General features: G+C 40.7%; 1 protein-coding gene and 1 long non-coding RNA gene across 2 annotated transcripts in view; both read right to left on the reverse strand.

The window, feature by feature from the left end:
- Positions 1 to 19,292, reverse strand: part of LOC308097945 — a 435,438-nt gene that overhangs the window by 308,610 nt on the left and 107,536 nt on the right. The window lies entirely within an intron of this gene.
- Positions 799 to 19,077, reverse strand: LOC308098612 (uncharacterized protein; the record flags this gene model as incomplete). Its single annotated transcript, XM_080447021.1, has 8 exons — positions 799 to 1,217; positions 1,426 to 1,537; positions 3,723 to 3,760; positions 12,763 to 12,789; positions 13,119 to 13,157; positions 14,253 to 14,532; positions 18,253 to 18,903; positions 19,000 to 19,077. Coding segments are annotated over 8 exons (1,644 nt in total), but the record flags the coding sequence as incomplete, so codon positions are not given.

Below are 19,292 nucleotides of genomic sequence, written 5' to 3' on the forward strand. Positions count from 1 at the left end.
GAACAATATTTGTACACTGATTCCGCCAATAAAATCATACAGATTACATTCAGTATACATCCTTTCCATTTACAGCTCTGTTAAGGTACCCCCACTCATAGTTGCACAAGACAGGCTCTAACCCAAATTAATTATCCCATTCCTTGATTAGTACATAATAAAGTTGTATCGTTAGGCCTGATATATAAAAAATGCCCGTTTAAGAGCATCATTTGGCTTTACCCAGGACATTCATTATTAGCCTTTTTGTGCTGTGTGAATGCACTCAGTGTTTTTAGTTTTTTTGTATCAATTGGACATTGGTGAAAACACCAGCCTTTTCCTCAGTGTGACCTTTGTAACCTCAGACATCTGCATTTTCTTCAGGTTCTTTTCCCCCTTCTGGCTCACCTCATTGTTGACCCGAAGGAGAATGGTACAGAGGTCATCACCGCTGTAACAAACACACAACATTTTTAGAACACTCCAACAAGTCACCAAAACTACCACAGGCACTTAACTGAATTGCGGTCAATTAAACAATGTATGCAGCAAAAGTGTCAATTAGTTGGTCAGGTCTAAAACATATAGTGGACCAGGTTTTACTTAGCATTCCTTAATAATATATTCATATATCAGTTTATATTTGATTCATATTTTTAATTATGATTTTGAGAGTTACCTGGGACAGCCTTCGTTTAGCTGTTTACACACAGACTGCATGAACCAGCTCCCATCTGTTGGGTTTCTAAATGACACACAATCCTCCACGGTGGACATGGCGACCAGGATATCTGCATCCACAGGAATGAACTTCTCGTTCCCTTGAAGTTCTGGGATGCTGTCTGCTGCGACGCCAGGCTGAATCCTTGTCTTGTCCCGGCAGGCCTGGATGAAGAACACTTTGGGCTTGTTCACAAGGACGCTGCAGTTCTGTCCATTGAACATCGTAGTTATCTCTTTAATGGGGAGGGCCCCCCAATCTGTTCCTGAAACAAAACCCTCATCTCCGTGACTCATAATGCAGCAAACAAAGGCATCTCCGTGCTGTGGAACATCATTAACACTAAGGTCAGCCCAGCCGTCCCGGCCGGCCCATTCCTTAACGCTGGACCCCTGCAGCACAGTGAGGTCCTTCGAAGAGAATCGTTTCAGTGACTCCTGCATTTGGCTCTTGGTTTGGTCTTTACACATCAACACCCTGAAACCCAGCCAGCTGAATGTACTTGCCAAATCACCTGCAGGGGTGAAAACAAACAACCCTTGACTCAAAGGCTTCAACCACCAAACACTAGCATTCACAGCATAGTGCTTACTTTTCACGTATACATTTTAGATGTTAAGTTGACACCCTTGTCAAGAGCAATTTATGACAAGTGCAGCCATTGAGTAACATTGCAAGAAACTATGAGGGTAAGTGCCATAGTATCCCAACAACAATCATACCAGCATCCTTGTCTGTTCCCTTTCGTGTATCATCGGGATTCTTAAAGTTCTCATTGTTCATGATCACACAGAGACCTGTAGGTTTGCTGTTCAACTTGTACTCCTGGTCATCCTAAAAACAGCAGAGAGAGAGATTTGGGTCTTAATCAGACCATAGTGCATTGCTATGAGCAGTGATAGAAACCAAGAAGTTTTAGTGTGCTTATTCCGATCTCGCACTTGCTCTGGATAAGAGCGTCTGGGAGTGAGCACACTCGACATTTAGTGGGCTCGCTGGAAGTGGGCATACTCATGATATTCTCACATTCACTTAGGAACTCCATTCAAACGTTAGAATTTTCAGCTTATTGTGGAAAAAGTTTTCTAATTTTGGAAATATTTAACATTAAAAATTACACTTTAGTCTGGAGATATACTGCTGAACACCAATTTTTCCTTTCACCTGTTTGCAGTCGTACAACTTCAACATGCTTTACCTCACAGACTCCATTTAAACTTTAAAATGTTGAGCTATCTAAGCACTTCATTTGTTCTATTTAACTGTTGGATATCTTTTATACTTTTCAAGCTAACCCAAGTCTTTTCAGGTTTTCCAATACACACTAATCTAATCTTAAAAATGCATGATGGAAAGTGATGGAAAGTACATTTACTAAGTACTATATCTAAGTACAATTTGTGATACTTTTACTTTACTTCAGTATTTAAAAATGTTGATACTTTATACTTCTACTCCACTACATCTCAGAGGCAAATATCTTACTTTTTACTCCACTACATTGCAATAACGGTATTTGCAATGCAATGCATTGTGGGATTGGTAGAGCTTGGCTAGTGACCATCCCCTGTGCCCTACATTTCACGGTGCATTGTGGGATAAAATGAGTCTATGTGGGGTATAATAATGATCACATACATTCGGACACCACTAGAAACTGGTGTAATCACTAGTGCACTGGATTGATTTGGACGCAGTCCATGTTATTTACATTACTCCCATGTATTTCAACTTTTATTCTGTCAATACGGCTGATAAAGGATAATAAGGATAAGGATAATTCCTTTTAACAGGTCGTTCATGAAAGTCCTTGCGGTCTTGTTTCCAATGAGAACCTGTGAGCAATTGGGGTTAAGAGTCTTGCTCAGGGACAAATTTCATATCATCGGCACATATGCTGGGATAGCCTGGAATCGATTCTGCCAAGGCTTTTCAATGGGAGAGGCGTGTTTTTCTTTGCGGAAATCCGCAAATGGCAACCAACTGCTCCGTTCCCATTGAAAAGCATTGGCAAAATCTGCCATATAGATATAGACATAATCAAAGTTCTGTGTAACTGCACCGTAGGCTATATATTCATGTATTTTTACTTAACCACTTTAAGGGCGTGGTCCCACCGCACTTTTATTTTACCTCTGGGGTGGAATCTGCCAATGCTTTGTCAATGTAAATGCGTGGATTCACGCAAGAGCGCATCTTTCCGCTTATCACGCAGACCTTGCGTTTATCCGCTACATGACTTGTCCATTTGAAGCATATAACTGCTGGAGGCAGGAGCTGCTTTTCCCCCTCTGTCCAATCGGGTGAGTCGAAGGCGGACCGTCTCATGACTCAAGAAGCACCATGGTGCTCAAGGCAGAAGGCGGTGCGGGCTATGGGGAGGGTCTTGAAAGTGAGTGACAGGTGCGTCAATGCGTTTTTTTAGAATACGCTGGCTGCAAAAAAAACTGTGGCCACGCACAACCTGCGCTTAACAGCAGCCAACCATGTTTTGGTGGGACCGTGCCCTAACCCTGTTGTCCGTATTTTGGGTAAACATTATTATTTATAATTTTTTTCTCTGTAAAATAACATATCTACAAGCTTAATGTTTTGCACTGTGTGAGCTCGTACATTTTTTTGGGGGAAAGAAATAAGGCTTAAGTGGTTCAAAATTGTTATATTACTGCCATTTTGACAGGTAAACATAACTGAAGCTAATAACATTAATTGTGGGTGTTTCATGTTTACTGTGCGTCAGCATGGACAGCTCCTGTGCATTTACGTTATGCCCACAATTAGCAACAGCTAGTGTGCTATCATTAGCTATGAAATAAGGCAGTTATTGAAGTTAAAACGGAATCATATTTTCTTCATAGGCTATTTGCTTTCACCGAATCCATGCAGTTTATCCGGGAACTTATTTTTTCTAGTTCTTGTTTTCTAGCTGTAATTGTTAACTACTCTGTACATGAGGGGAGTTTTTACGGTACTGTTACTTATCAAAATAATTATGTTTTGTTTCACTACTTTTACTTACTTTTACCTCCTTCAGTATTTTGCTTTGGACAGGATCACCTGGGTGAAAAGATAAACAAAATTACATTCCAAAAGATATACCCAAATATCGTTGATATTTCAAGGTAGCCAATCCCATGCCTTGCCACTGGTATGAAATGGTACACAAAGTGGGCACGGTCACTCCACTTCTTCATTGACCTACTTCTGGTCTTCTAAACCCACATGACACAGACAGACAATCAGTCAAAGATTGGATGTCTTAGTTTCCTCTGTCTTTGATATACATCTTGGTTTGGGACAGCGCTCCCACTGCCAGTGTGTCAGTTATTTCCCTCTAGTTTCTATTACAAGCCATCAACTCTGATCTCCATATCAGTGACGGCTCCAGAGAATTCTGGCAGGGGGGGCTATGTGGGGGCTGACTTTTTTCCAGCGGGGGCTTGACGCATGCACGCGAGATTTTTTTTGCGGTTTCGGCCCGGTTTCGGGTCCAAAAATGTGCGGGTTCGGGCGGGTTTTGGTACTTTATCTCGGTTTTAGGGTTAGGGTTAGGGTTAGGTTAGGGTTACATTATTTAATTCAAATTTTTGCCTGATTTTACCGATTTATTATCAAAAAAGAAAAGAAAAAAAAATCCATAAATATTTTTTCTTAAAAATTGGGTTTGTGGCAGGGGGTGCTTAGGGGGGGCTAGGCTTTCGCCAGGGGGTGCTTGTGCCCCCCCAAGACCTCCCCTGGCGCCGTCCCTGCTCCATATTAGGGCATGTGACGTGCCGATTTGTGCTGATGTCGTGCATGTCCATATTTGAGCTGATAACAGCACTAACAGCCACTGTCACCTTATTGCGTTGACAATGCGTCACGAATGTCCTGTCAATACATGGCACGTTGCGAGTTAGGCCTATCCAGTCAATATTTGGCCATTTCTTATGGAGTATTGTTTATAGAAATAAATAACATTAAAAATTCACACTGGACCCTGGCTGCAGGCTGCGGGCTGTGGTACTAAGCACCACTAAATTCCATGGATAAGCCGTGCCTGGCAGCAGATCAAATGAAAAGAAGCCTCTTGCATACCGTCGCCGGTACTGGTGTGTCACTTACTTCAAATGTCTACTTCCTTTAAGTAGAAAAATGAAAACTATTGTTGACTAATCAATACAAATGGCTTCGAAATCCTCTGTTTTTAGAGGAAGTTTGTTTCTGTTGTAACCAGTGTGTGATACTGTGATTGACCAAGCTGTCATGACAAGCTGTCTGACTTTTCTGTCATGAATCATGATGCTGGTTTCGAAAATAAACAAGAACTCATGTGGATTAAACGCAGGAATTGGGCCAAAGTTCATATGAAAACCATACGTAATACTGTGACTTAAACTGATAGCTTTATTTTTCCTAGTAAATACCGGTCCATATCTAACGGTCAGATAAGAATTAATTACATCAATAAACGGAGGAAGGAAACGTGTTAATAATAGTATTTGGGTTTATTCCAGAGAAGAGATCTTACAAGCGTCGGAAATGCATGGTTCCAGATATATTCTTCTGATGTTAAAACAGAGATACAGAGTAATAATACACATAACGTGGGGTTACGCCTTTCGTCATCAGACTAATGTTGCAGACTAATGTTTCGATGATATTACAGCTTCATAAGAATCAAAGAATCAAACAGAGGCCGTGGTTATACTTATTGGCTGTAATCAATCACCTTGCAGGTGGGTGGGGTAGTGAACTCAATCAGCCAATGACTGCATTCTACCAGTAATAATCAGTATAGCTGGCACAGATAATGGTTCCACAATAGTGCTGCCAGAAACTGTACTTCAATATTACATACATAAAAACATCTACTGTATATCTCTGCTGTCCAGCAGCAACCAGCTAACTTCAAAACGCTCATTTTTCAGGAAATGAAAAAACGAAATATACGTTTTTCAGGAAATGAAGAAAACCTTATATTTTTAAAACAAAGCAATACTGCCTCATCAAAGTTGGTATAGTGACTTTATATATTGTCAGATACTTGCATGTGTCATTATATTATCAACACTTTACCCAAATCCAGCTCAAGTGGAGTAAGGAGTTTTGTCGAACAGAAATCCAGCCTAAGTGGAGTTAGGAGTCCGATCAGCAGACAACAGTTCCAATCGCTGCTGAGGGATGGGTCTAACGTGTGAATTAATGCCCTGATGCTTCATGACACTTATTATATAGACCTACAATAATAAACAGGACTTTAAATATTACAATAACTTCTGCAAAGAGGGTTTCACAGAGTTGGAGTTTCAGTGGAACTATAGGGAGAGAAATGCTATGAACTAATTTCTTGTCACATTGATCTCTTCAGAAAACACTTTATAGATTTTAGAAATAGAATTACTTGTTTTCATAACTTTAGCTTCAGTGCTAAGCTTGATAAACAGGTACACTGCAGTGCATAGTTTTAACAGACTACAGGGAAAAAACCCTGCCTCGTTAGTGTGTTTATCTGCTGCGCCACACCAGTTCTCCTCTCTGTGTGCGCTCACTGTGCAGTGGCACAACACGACAGCAGCAGCAGGGTAGAGGAGTTCGTTGGTTTGACAGACAGTTTGAGGATTGAGTTGGGAGGTTTTGTCAGAAGCGCTTTTTAATACTTTGTATTGGTTATTTTATTTTCTATTTTTTACACAGACGTAAAGGGTGTTCAATAGCATTGATTTATGAAGAGAAAAAAAAAAACTGAAAATGGAGTTAGCTGGTTGCTGCTGGACAGCGACGATACATTTAGGTGACACTTAGAAGTCCCATTAGTAGAAAAATTTGAAAAAACAGAGAGTAAAAAACACTCATCAGGAAAAAAAACACTCAAAAACATATCTGGGAGACCCCAGCCCGTAGGAGTATGTGCCCACCCCGTTGGAGTACGTGCAGTGACAAATATCACCCTCCCCGCCCGGCTTCACTCTCGCGAGCGGCGATGGGGCGTATGGGAGGGTAATTCTCCTGGACGCTAGTGGTGGAATGTGTAGCCTGAAGTCTTGTTGTGATGCCAATTCCCAATTCCCCCATGTAGCCCCTCCCTGACCACTGCTGATTGGTCTTGGGTATTATATGAGTCATCTAGCTTGGTTTCTCCCCCAATGACCCCATGTGACCTAGGCAAACATTCAGCAGAATAGAAGATCCATAGTGTAAGTTAATAATGCTCTCCTTGGGGACCCTGTCAACTAAGTATATTAGGTTGAAGTGGTTACCCACTAAAACCATATATATTTTGTTGACTATAGTCCCCAGGACTCTATACTAGGCCCCCTCCTGTTTTCCTTTGTGCACTAAAAATATTAAAATAGGCGCTCACAAGCAACGCGCCACAACACAAGGCATTGTTCCCCTGCCTTTGCATTTGAACTACTTTTTGTATTAGTTTGGTTAGTGTTGTTTCTCTTAACTACTGCTGCTAGCTTTCCTGTCTCCAGTTCCATGTTAGGCAGTGTTTAGATCCAGAGTCAAATTTAACAAGTTAAACTCCTAGAACATTATTACATTGTAAATGACAGCTAAAGACCTGAAGAACTAGGCACCACACTGCAGTAATAAAGGGGTATTAAACTCAATTCTCCATTTTGCCCACCTGAAGGCTTTCCATGTTGGGGAGGGAGGAGCTGTTATATCAGTTATAACTTAATATGTTTTAAAAAGGCAATGTAATTATGAACTGATAATTGCATGTAAGGATGTGAGGCATGGTACATCAGAGGTTGACACTAAGGTCTCAGAGGCACTTGCCCGTCGGGCAAGTATAGGTCATTTTCTACTTGCCCACAGGTCTTGCCCAAAAAGTAAATCGTCCTTTACAAAATGATAGGTTACATTTAATTACCGTTCAATTAAACACTTATTATTTACTTTCTACTTGCGAATTATGGGGCTGCATGATAAAGAATGTCATACCTCAATATTTATGACAAATATCTAAATAGCTATGAATATGACTATGGGCTAAAGGTAGGGTAAGTGATATTTTTTGGTAAAAACAAAATGGTTTTTGTTATGGGTTAAAGCTCTATATTCTGATAGTACTCATTGCCTATAGACTCTAGAGTGTTTGTTCAGTAACAGGGGTCTCTCTGTCTCTCCAGCTCTTTCATAGACAGAAAATACATCTCCAGGTAGGTGACACCATTTCAGCCAATCAGGAGAGTACCCATTTATCAGCTTAATTTTTATAGTGTTCCAGTTCCAAATTTACATGCACATTTCTTTGTGTCATCACTTCCAATTTCACTTGTTTAATCTGTATCCTGTCTAAGTTCTCTGTCCTGATTCGATAAAATTGGTATCCTGACCTGAAAAGGCATTTTCTGTTTAATAAAGAGCTGGAGAGACATGGAGACTCATGTTACTGAACAAACACTCTGTAGCAATAAGTACTATCAGAATATAAAGCTATTTAACACTTATTTTAACAAAAGAAAATCACTTACCCTACCTTAACACTTGTTATTTTATATTTTTAAGTGTAGCAACAGTGAAAACACCGCAATATAGGCCAACAGCGCTCTTATTTTACATTCCACAGACAGGAAGACACTTACTTTCCCATAACTTGACAAAACGCTCTTATTTTGAAGTCCACCAACCAGAAGTCAAGGGTTTACGTTCGTCTGACTTGACACGTGTTAAGCTTTGACCGTTCAATAAACAAACAGAGGTACTGGGCTGATGCTGCTGTTTTGAACTGATACTGACATAAGGAATGCTTTACAAGTTGCTTCTTGTATTTTCATTTTTTAATCTTCATACTACAGTGTCATACTACAGTGTCACACTAAAGTAGCAAAAATAGCCGATCTACAAGCTCACTAAGCGTTGGGATGTGAAGCGGGATGAGCTTGTAGAGTGTGTCTGTGGGTTTTATAAATATTGAACCAACAAAAGCTTGTGACTAAACCATAATTACATTGGATGGATACAGGATAGTGGGCACTAGGGACATCTGGGCACCTCGATGTAAAATTGGCTATTTTTCCAAAATGTTAAAAAAATCTATATTTGAAAAATGGTCTTAAGTGAACATGCACGGTACATCATTATCAGACTTGATTTTATCCTCCAACTTCTTGTTTGTGCCCCAAAACGACTGGATATACAGGTTTTGTAGCAATTTGTAGCAATATTAGACCTTAATTGTCTAATGTTTAAGCATGTTCTAATCATGTATATTTTAACTATTTTCCGTCCAGTCTGACACCTCTGAGCAGGAGGAGGGGTAAACCCTCCATTCATTGAGTGTGGTTGCAGACTAAAGCAACCATGTGCTAAAGGTGTAATCACAGAGCTATCCGCTTGATGTATGAAGTGTGAAGAGTGCATTCAGATATTATAATACAACAAAAAGGCTAGATGGCACCATCAGCATCTCCAGTGAAGTTGTAGTAGCCTACAGGTGTAAACGTGTGTTTACAAGAAAACATAAGAAGTGGGTTTCAGCCAGGTGAGCTGATCTGATTCTGAACACAGCCAATACACACAGTTGTCAACAGTTTCAGTAAAATTGTTAATTTGTTAACTCATTAAGTCATTAATAACATTTCATGTAATCATACAACAGGACAAAGGTGAGACACTCAGCAGGGTATACAGCACTGCAGGGAGTTGCACCCTGGATCCAGCAGACGCTAGAAGTACTAACTACCAGTGCTTTGTTTGCTTTGTGACACCTCCATGTCTTACTTGCATGTGACTACAGAAAATATTTAAAAAAGGGCTGAATAGCCTGTTTAAAAAACAAATCGGCTGATTATTAATTACTGATATGATTGACCTGTAATCACAGTAGAAAATATAAACCTATACAACATATCTACAAGCTGGTAGATCGGCTATTTAAAAAGAAATATAAAGTGAACATTTTTGAATATTTGCATAAATACCTGTCTCAAATATGAACACACAGTATTCCCTATCACAGTGGTTCTCAAACCTTTTAATTTCAAGGACCCCCAGTTTTATATGCATTAGACCACAGACCCCCATTTGATAACATTTTCTATCTCTGGGACTGCAATCTATAGGCTACTATAAAATCCCAACTCTGAGACAGTACAAATTGAACCAAATGGACCTGTATTGGTATCATAGCTTTATGCAGCTTTCAGCTCAGCCCATAGATGATTGACTGATTGAATATTTTATTAAACAGAAATGTAAAAACAGCACAAGCACAGTCAAACACTTTGTCTAAAAGGATAGCACCAAAAAAGTCCTAGCGGTCTCGTTTCCATTGGGGTCCTACAGTAGGTATTCAATTCATCAACATAAAATAACACCAAAGGAGAACAAGCCCAAAAGAAGCAACTACTAGGCCACATGAGCCCACCTTGCAGTGGCTATTTGTGTGTGCTTGTAGATCTGCTATTTTCCCCAAAAAATCTGGTAGAAAATGTGAATGTTGGAATATTTTTAAAACATTTTAACAATACAAATCTTGTATGGGAGGGGTCCCTGGCACAAAATATTTTTAGATGGGGGTCGATGGACAAATACATAGCTATAACATGGGAACATGGGGGTCCTTGACAAGAAAATGTTTGAGAACCACTGGTTTAAACAACATTAAACCAAAGAAAAAGCCCAACACAAGCAGCTACACTTTAGAAACAAGCCCCCCAAAAAACGCAGCCCACTACCAATATATATTTAACAAGCAGCTTTGCAGAAAAACAAGCCCAAAGTCGCTTATAATAAACAGACATGGCAACACTACTTGTTTCACACACAGCTGCTGCTTACAGCCATGTTCACGTTATTATAACATCCCAGATCGATCTAAGAACGACTCCAGCGTATTCACCAACTCACCAGCTTATCTGGGCATAAAACCGTTTGCATTGCAATGTTATAAACTGGTATTTCATGCCCCACAGAGCCTTAAAACGTCTGTTAGCGTTAGCGCTAATGTCACTGATTTAAAGATGATCAGGCAGCCTAAACACAATGTTACATGCGTGTAAAAAAAGTTCCTATCGCACACACATTGGCGGACCCCCTGTAGTAACTCTGAGGACCCCCTAGGGGTCCCGGACCCCCTGTGGAAGACCCCTGCCCTAATGGGTAATGGGTTGCTTGCTACAGATGGCTAACAACAACAACAACAACAACAGTCAAATCGTTTTTACATCAAATGTTAACATACAAATGTTAATCTTAATGAAATATAAAGTCGAGTCTTTCCTAGCATTTAAGGAGCATATAGTGATCATGATTCATGCCCCACTGAGCCTGTATAAACCCCTGTTAATATGATGATGCTAACGCGCTAATTTAGCTAGCATATGTCTTTCCTTTAACTGCTACATAAAAACTAAGCTAAATATTTTTTTAATAATATGAAATATAAAATTGAGTCTTTCCCTAGGGTCTACACTATTCAGTGATTATGTCCAATTAATCATTATAGGCACTTTACCTGCTGCAGTCTGTGGGTGAAGTCCTCTCCATTCATCCCACTGGGACAAGCAGCAGTGACAGATATAAAGATCCAGGCCAAATGTCATCAAAACATATTAAATATAAAATCGAGAAGTTATTTGGGCCTAAACAGCACCAATATACCATCATTATGAGCCCTATAATGAATTACATTGCGACAAAGTGACACTGTCCACTCGATGTAAACAAAGATGGATGCCGTGGTGGAGCCGGTCTCCCCAGCAGCAGGGAGGGAGGGAGGGGGTGGGGGGTGGGGATAGTCTGAAAGTTGTAGCCTACACCGCTCCCCAATAAGGTGTAAAGTCCCCACCCCCCTCCCAGGCAGATTGGGGAGAACAATTGTAGGGCGCAAACGATCCAAGCAATCCCGCCCGAGCCCCGTCGGGGGGCGAGCCAACCGCGGGAGCCCGCCTACAACCCCGTTGTAGCCCATTGCCCTCCTGTAGGACTGTCTTCTGCGAGCACGGGCCAATTGTGTTCGTATAGACGCTCGACAAAGCTGGATGCACCGCGGTGGATTCAAACCCCTAGACTCCGTGGTGGTGGGCAGCTATTTTACCTCTGCACCACCCGAGCGCCGCATCAGGGAGATCAGTTATGAAGTTGTTGGCTCTGGAGACAGATCTTCAACAAGCAACGGATCATGCTTTTTCAGAACATCGTAGAATGCTGCCATTGCTTTTTTTCCTTTTGTACATATAGGATCAAGCAGTAGTCTCATTTGATTCTGACTCGTCTTTTCGGCCCTGATGTCATTAGACTGCTCATCTGTGAGAATCTCTTTTACAAGAAGTGCATCTATTATAGGCAGAACCGTTCTGACACGTTGAATTAGGACATCCCTTTTGTTCTTCACAAAGCCAGCTTTCATGTCTGTCAAAAAAAATCAGACTATTATGTTACTTGATTTCTGTCCTCAGAAAATTAAAGGTGCACTGCACTTTTTTAAGTGTAATATGATGTAAAAGACATGAAACGTTTCATTATTCTGTATTGGATTGATTTCAGGGTGAAATATACAGGTCAGACAGGTCAGAAAGTAAATTTCTTACCTGTTGCTTCACCGGGTTCTCCCACACCTATATTTGACAAAAAAAAACAATAATCACATGACAACACTAGACATAATATTAAGTGTACTGCTCCAGAAAATAAGATAATCTCAAGGAGGAATCTGAAAATCTGACCATTTCAATTTACTTCATGGCACCAATTACATTAAACATAAATTAACTAATTGTCCATTTCAATACTGTGTTCACTAGTAAAGACCACGCCTTCAAACAATACCTCAATTCAAGACAAATTGATAGAAGATGAAAATCATCATCAGAAAAATGATGATCCAGTTGGAGTTTTACAAGAAGCTCATCTATTATAAGCTGAACCGCTCTGACGCACTGAATTAGGACATTAATGTTGTCATGTCTGTCAAAAAAAGTCATACTATTGTGTTACTTGATTTCTGTCCTGAAATGTGCACTGCACTTGTTAAAGTTGAAAGTAATGACTGAAACAAAATGAGTAGTTCTTGTTTGATTTCAGGGTCAAATATACAGGTCAGAGACAAGTCAATTTCTTACCTGCTGTTTTACCAGGTTTGTCCACACCTGAGACATTTGAGAGAAAACCAATGAAGTGAATTGATACTGTTACAGACATGTATTTCATGTTCATGATGTGAAGAAGGAAAGCAGCCTCAAATGGCAATAGTAGACACAGTTGTATTGCTTCAGAAAATTGGATAATCTCAGGGAAGAATCTGAAAGTCTGAGAATCTTAAGGTAAAGGCACACTGCACTTGTTAAAATGTAATGGCACTGTTGACTGAGAAAAATAAGAACATCAAACATTCATTTGATCATTGTCCATTTCATTATTCTGTCTTGGTTTGATTTCAGCGTCAAGTATATAGGTCAGATGCAAGTAAAGTTCTTACCCGTTGCCTGGGTAGTCTGAGGTCTTTCAACACCTGAGGCTTTTGAGAGAAAAACAATAATCACCATCAAAGGCTGTGTCAAACACTATAATTACTGCAGAAAATCTGATTTAAATGTTTAAATGTTAAACTTTATTAATCCATTCATCTCTTGATCATTTTATAAGACTGCTAAAGACTCACCTGTTTAGTCAGGCTTTCACTGTATATATTTTTATTTTCAATTTCTACTCGTTTATATGATATTTTTGCATAGGTGGTATATGGTATATTTTATGTCGTTAAATGTTTTGATGAATTGAGTATAAAGGACCCCAATGGAGACAAGCAATAGGCTTTCTTGGGTTTAAAATCCTTTTAGCATACCTTGTATTGAACTGCACTTTCCTGTGCTTGTCTTTGCAAACTGTTAATAAAGTATTCAATCAATCAATCAATACATACAGGTAGTTATTTTGTGATTGCAGTTCTTTGTGTTTTTGTGATTTGCTTTGTCTCATATTGCTCGTTAGTTTGAATGATGATTGTTTTATTCATTTGTCTTTTCATTATAACATAATTGATAAGCTTTTGTGTTTAATTAAATTACTGTTATGTTATTTAACAGTAAAGTATATATAGTATATGGTATTAATATCTGTGAAGATGCTCTATAAATACATTTGGCTTACTTACTATTAGGCCTACAGTATGTGGGATTTTTCTTTATTTTTTTACAGGAAATTTAGAACTTCAGCCAAAATGGACAATTGACTAAGGCACATGCATGCATGCGTATGTGCGTGCGTGAATGTGCGCGTGTGTGTGTGTGTGTGTGTGTGTGTGTGTGTGTGTGTGTGTGTGTGTGTGTGTGTGTGTGTGTGTGTGTGTGTGTGTGTGTGTGTGTGTGTGTGTGTGTGTGCATGCATGCGTGAGTGCCATAGACTGTAAAATATAGGTGCTTGAGTGTGCTTGTGTGTGTGTGTGTGTGTGTGTGTGTGTGTGCGTGTGCGTGTGCGTGTGTGTGCACATGCGTGTATGTGTGTGCATGCATGCAGTGTGGGTAGGTAGGGTGGTCTGGGTGGGTGTATGATTCTGAATTATTGTACCAGTCCGGCCCGATAACCTGTAAACATATATCCTCTCTTCACCTACCTTTGGGTATAATTGCAAACGTCTGCACTAGATCATTCCTGTTGATCCTCTTCAAAACATTCGTCACAATCTCGTGAGCATCATTCGGGTATTTCTCCATAATCAGACTGACAGTTTTCTCCCTAGTATTAGCATCCTCCAAGGCGCCAGCCTTTAATGGCAAGTTGCCTCCAAAGTTGTCAGCCAGTTGCAGATGCCACTTGAACGACTCTAACTCTTCTTTTTTCAGCTCCTGCAGAGTTTCCAACATGTTAATCTTCTGACCAGCCATGGTTGATTCCTAGTAAAAGTACAAACAGAAGATGTTAACATGTCAGGTTCATTCTCTTACTGCTTTGGGTATGAAGAGGCTAAACACAAGCTTAGTTGAAGTTATCATGCACATCAGAGAACACACAACAATCTACATTTCCATCTTCCATGGTTCTAAAAACTATTTGGATACATTTAATTTAGTTAAAGGAAAGCCATAATTTAGATTAAACATTGTGTCTTTAGAACAAGGGTTCCCAAACTTTTCAGCCCATACCCCCCCAAAATAATCATCTTTGAGCACTTAGAATTTTAGGCATTACATTTAGTTTGACTCGGTTCCACAGATAAATATTGTAGGCATTCCACAGATAAATATTGTGAAAATAGCCAAACTACAAGCTCACAACACCTCGCACTGGAAGGCGTTGTGAGCTTGTAGATCGGACATTTTCAAAATGTTTGCCTCTTTCTTACGTAATATTTAACAATTTGGCCAATTTGGTATTAAAAAGGTCTTAAAAGTCCTGTTACATTGAGTGAGAAAACAATATTGCACATTAAGCTAATCATCTGGTGACGCCCCAAAATAATTTGAGGACCCCCCTGGGGTTCCCGACCAGACAGACAGACAGACAGACAGACAGACAGACAGACAGACAGACAGACAGACAGACAGACAGACAGACAGACAGACAGACAGACAGACACACACACACACACACACACACACACACACACACACACACACACACACACACACACACTTTTGTATTACTATACTTGATGACATCAAAATCTTAGGACAGATTTTTTTTATATAATGCCATTTGAACCGTTTTTTGGATTTTTATGTTTATGTTTGAACCCTAATGGTACAGTCACACCGAACTTTGGTTCTGCCTCTATGCGGCGGATTCTACCCATGCTGTTCAATGGGGCCGTGAATAGCAACAAACCACTCCATTCCCATTGAAAAGCATTGTCAGAATCCGCTGCATAGGTAGAATCAAAGTTCGGTGTGACCACACCCTAACCCTATACACTGTAATGTGTTTTGAGCTTGCAGATCTGCTATTTTCGGTATATGACACCAGCACGCAACTAATGTATAAATCAGGCTTATAACTCCAACCTACCTTTAAATACTTATCCTAACCCCAACCTGAATCTATCCAGCCTTGTCCTAGCAGTATTTATTTCTCCAATTGTACTATACTAAACACACACTCACTCACTCACACACAGACACACACACACACACACACACACACACACACACACACACACACACACACACACACACACACACACACACACACACACACACACACACACACACACACACACACACACACACACACACACACACACACACACTTCCTATTTCGTCACACACAAAACCACAGGTGTTTTTCCCTTCTTTCAGTACACATGGGCTAGACCAGATAACACGGGTCATTTAATAACGAATACCAGGCTTTCCTCCGAGGTGGAAAGTCCCAGCACCCCCCCCACATACACACACACACACACACACACACACACACACACACACACACACACACACACACACACACACACACACACACACACACACGCGCACGCACACACACTTCCTATTTCGTCTCTGGCTCTAATATAAAACAGATTCTCGAATCTCGACACATAGTTACATAACAGGATGCAGGGCGGAGACATGGAAATCCAAAAAAAGAACCTTCTTTGTTACTTTTGGTTCCAGTTTAAAAACTAGACTGGCCTGTCTCTCTCTCTAGCAGCTTTCCTACTGTCTGTCTTATCTACTCTCTCTCTCAACTTTCCTACTGTCTCTCTCTACAATTATATTTGGGTGGTAACAGTACGGTATTTGGTTGGTTGTATGGAACTTAGAAAGGATTTATGGGGGTAACAGGAAGAATGGCCAACCAGGAAGTGTGGGCACCACAATGTCAAAATGTCTTAAGTAATATAAAGTAATATAAAGATTAGAACATGCTTAACATTTGACATTTTAGGCCCAATATTTCTGCAATTGCTACAAAACCTGTAGACAGTCATTTTGGTTACGGTATATTAATCAAGAAGTTGAAGGGTAACTTTAAGTCTGATAAATTCAAATCATATACTTTACATTAGTTTTTAGACCATTTTCCAAATTCTTGATTTATTACATTTTGGAAACAATTTAGCATCGAGGTCCCCACTCTTCCTGCATCCTTCCTGCATCCTTCCTGCATCCTTTATGGGTAAGAGTGACTTACGCAGATAGCTCATGAATGTAGAGTACTTACTGTTGACCTGAAAAGCCCTCACAAAGAACATGACGGGGCGATGAAATACTATTGTGTGAGTGAACACACAGTATATATATATAAGAAACAACATTTTCACTCCATTGAGTAAATTACATTAAGCTCTGAAATTAATCCATCAAAAGAAAAACTTACGTTGTGTCTTTATCCAGTTATTGAAGTAAAAAGTATTTGACTTGTGTGTGCTCCGAGTCGACAAACAAAGATGGAGACGTAATTATAGCAACGTGGCCCACCACACCAAAAAATATCCGCCCACATACTGTAGGCGTAGCCTTAATGCGTGGTGGGCTGATAAGTAAAACAAGGAAATTTAAATACTTGCATATGTGAGAACTTGCTGGAGGTTATGTATGTTTTTAGGAAGGGGGGAGTAAGGCATGTGTCCAAAGGCATGTGCCTTTATAGCAGTGGTTCTCAAAATTGGCCTACATCGGTCGTTCAGGGGTAGGGTTGCCAACATTGCCTCCCAGCCATACGGGACCCGTCAGACCCCCCCCCCCTTTTTTTGGTATAATAAATGTCTGTAATTACTTTTTAGATTTCAGTTATTTGACATTTTCCCAGCGCACACGTGTACATCAACCAGCTGTCTCTCGACTCTCACTCACTCACTCACTCACTCACACACACACACACACACACACACACACACACACACACACACACACACACACACACACACACACACACACACACACACACACACACACACACACACACACACACACACACACACACACATTAACCATTTATTTATGTCCACACAAAGGAGAGTATACAACTGTACAAGGTGCAAGGTGCAGTAAGATTACATCACAAAATCATGGCATATGTCTTCATGATACAATAAGCATGTCACTCAGTACTCTATGGGTATAAGTAACAGCGTCTCCGCCATATGTGGCGGCTGCCAATTATAGCAGAGACAGAACAATACTTTGCCAGCCTTTTTGCCTCCTTTTTAGGCACCCCAAGTTGTTGGAACCCTCTAACAACCAGTCTGTGGGTATATCCTAGGCTGCCAAATATAAAAACAAATAGTCTGCACCTATAGCCCAGCTCTGAGATGGTATGTAGGAGTGGTTGGTATTTAATGACCTTGGTCATAAAGGCTTCCTCTAGGCTAGGGTCAAAGGTGCAGGCTATCTCTAATACAAACACCTCTCTGGACTCTTCATCAACCAGAACAACATCTGGTGTATTAGCTGTCAAAGATGTAAAGATGGGTTATCACAGAGATGGAACATGACACGGGAATGTTTGTACATTCTCACTGAGGGTGCATGATTTTTTGATATGTCCTTTGCTATGAGTTCCACTATTCTATCATGGCGTGCCATGTACATCCCTTTGTATGCATAACAGCCATTCAAGATGTGTGACAGTGTTTCAGTGATCTGTTCTGTGGTGTGGTGCAAGCAATGAGGAACCTGAGTGGTGGGAAACCATATGGAAAGGTTGAGTCTGGTGGGAGGGACTTGTAGTCTGGCTTTTATAGTGAATGTGATGATCTCCTCATTGAGTGCAGTGTTCTTAAGGAATGAGTGTGAGACAGAGTGATCAGCAGAGGGAAGACATGCAAGTTTCCCTTGGAGTTTTAGTCCAGTCCAGTGTTGTTGTTGTTGTTGTTGTTGATGTTGGTGCAGATCCATGAGGACTCGTCTGGCACCTGTAGCTGTTAGCAGGTGACTGTGACCAGCATAGGTGGTTGCCCTGACCTGGGTGAGGGGGTCAGTTGTAATGTCCTTTGAGACCCTCACAGTCTCTGAGTCTCTGAGCACCGACTCTAACGACACTCCAGTGCGGACACAGAGGTCGTTCAGGTCTGGCCAGTCCGACCAGACACCAAAACCAGCGGAACGGGTGTCGAGTTTCCCGCTGGGTTTCCTCCTGAATCCGAGGAAGTGGGGCTCTGACTCCCTGGCCAGTGGGACCTTACGCCTCCTTAGGTCCAGGAACAGGGAGGATCGAACCAGCTCCCTAGCATCCTTGTCGTCGTTATTCAGCATTTTCAGAAGATGGGAAATTTGCATGCTGGTGTAAATCCATTCCACGTTTGGCAGCCCCAATCCTCCCTCCCACTGTGGATGAAAGATAATGTCACATGTACTGGGTGAATTGAGTCCAAACCATTTTCACACCAGGCTCACAGTTTTGTTGTTCATCTCATGCAGTACCTTCTGTTTGATGTGAACATTGGAGAACAGGTGTTGTACTTTGGAGAGCGCCACCTGTCTGACAGCTTCCAGCTTCATGGACAGGGGCAGTGGACATCTGTCAACCAGGTCCAACCTAGCTGTATACTCAGACAGGATGTTGTCAACTTGCTCTTTCCATTCACCTGCAATGTTAATGTTATGTCCCAGGTAATTGTATGTCTCGTGAAGGGAGTAGGGAGACCAGGAACAAAAGTAACAGGGGGAAAAAGTAACACACTCAATAACTCTAATTAGAAATAAGCTAGAGGGGT

The sequence above is a fragment of the Gymnoscopelus braueri genome (assembly GCF_963280865.1).
Source record: "Gymnoscopelus braueri genome assembly, chromosome: 13".
Taxonomy (NCBI): Eukaryota; Metazoa; Chordata; class Actinopteri; order Myctophiformes; family Myctophidae; genus Gymnoscopelus; species Gymnoscopelus braueri.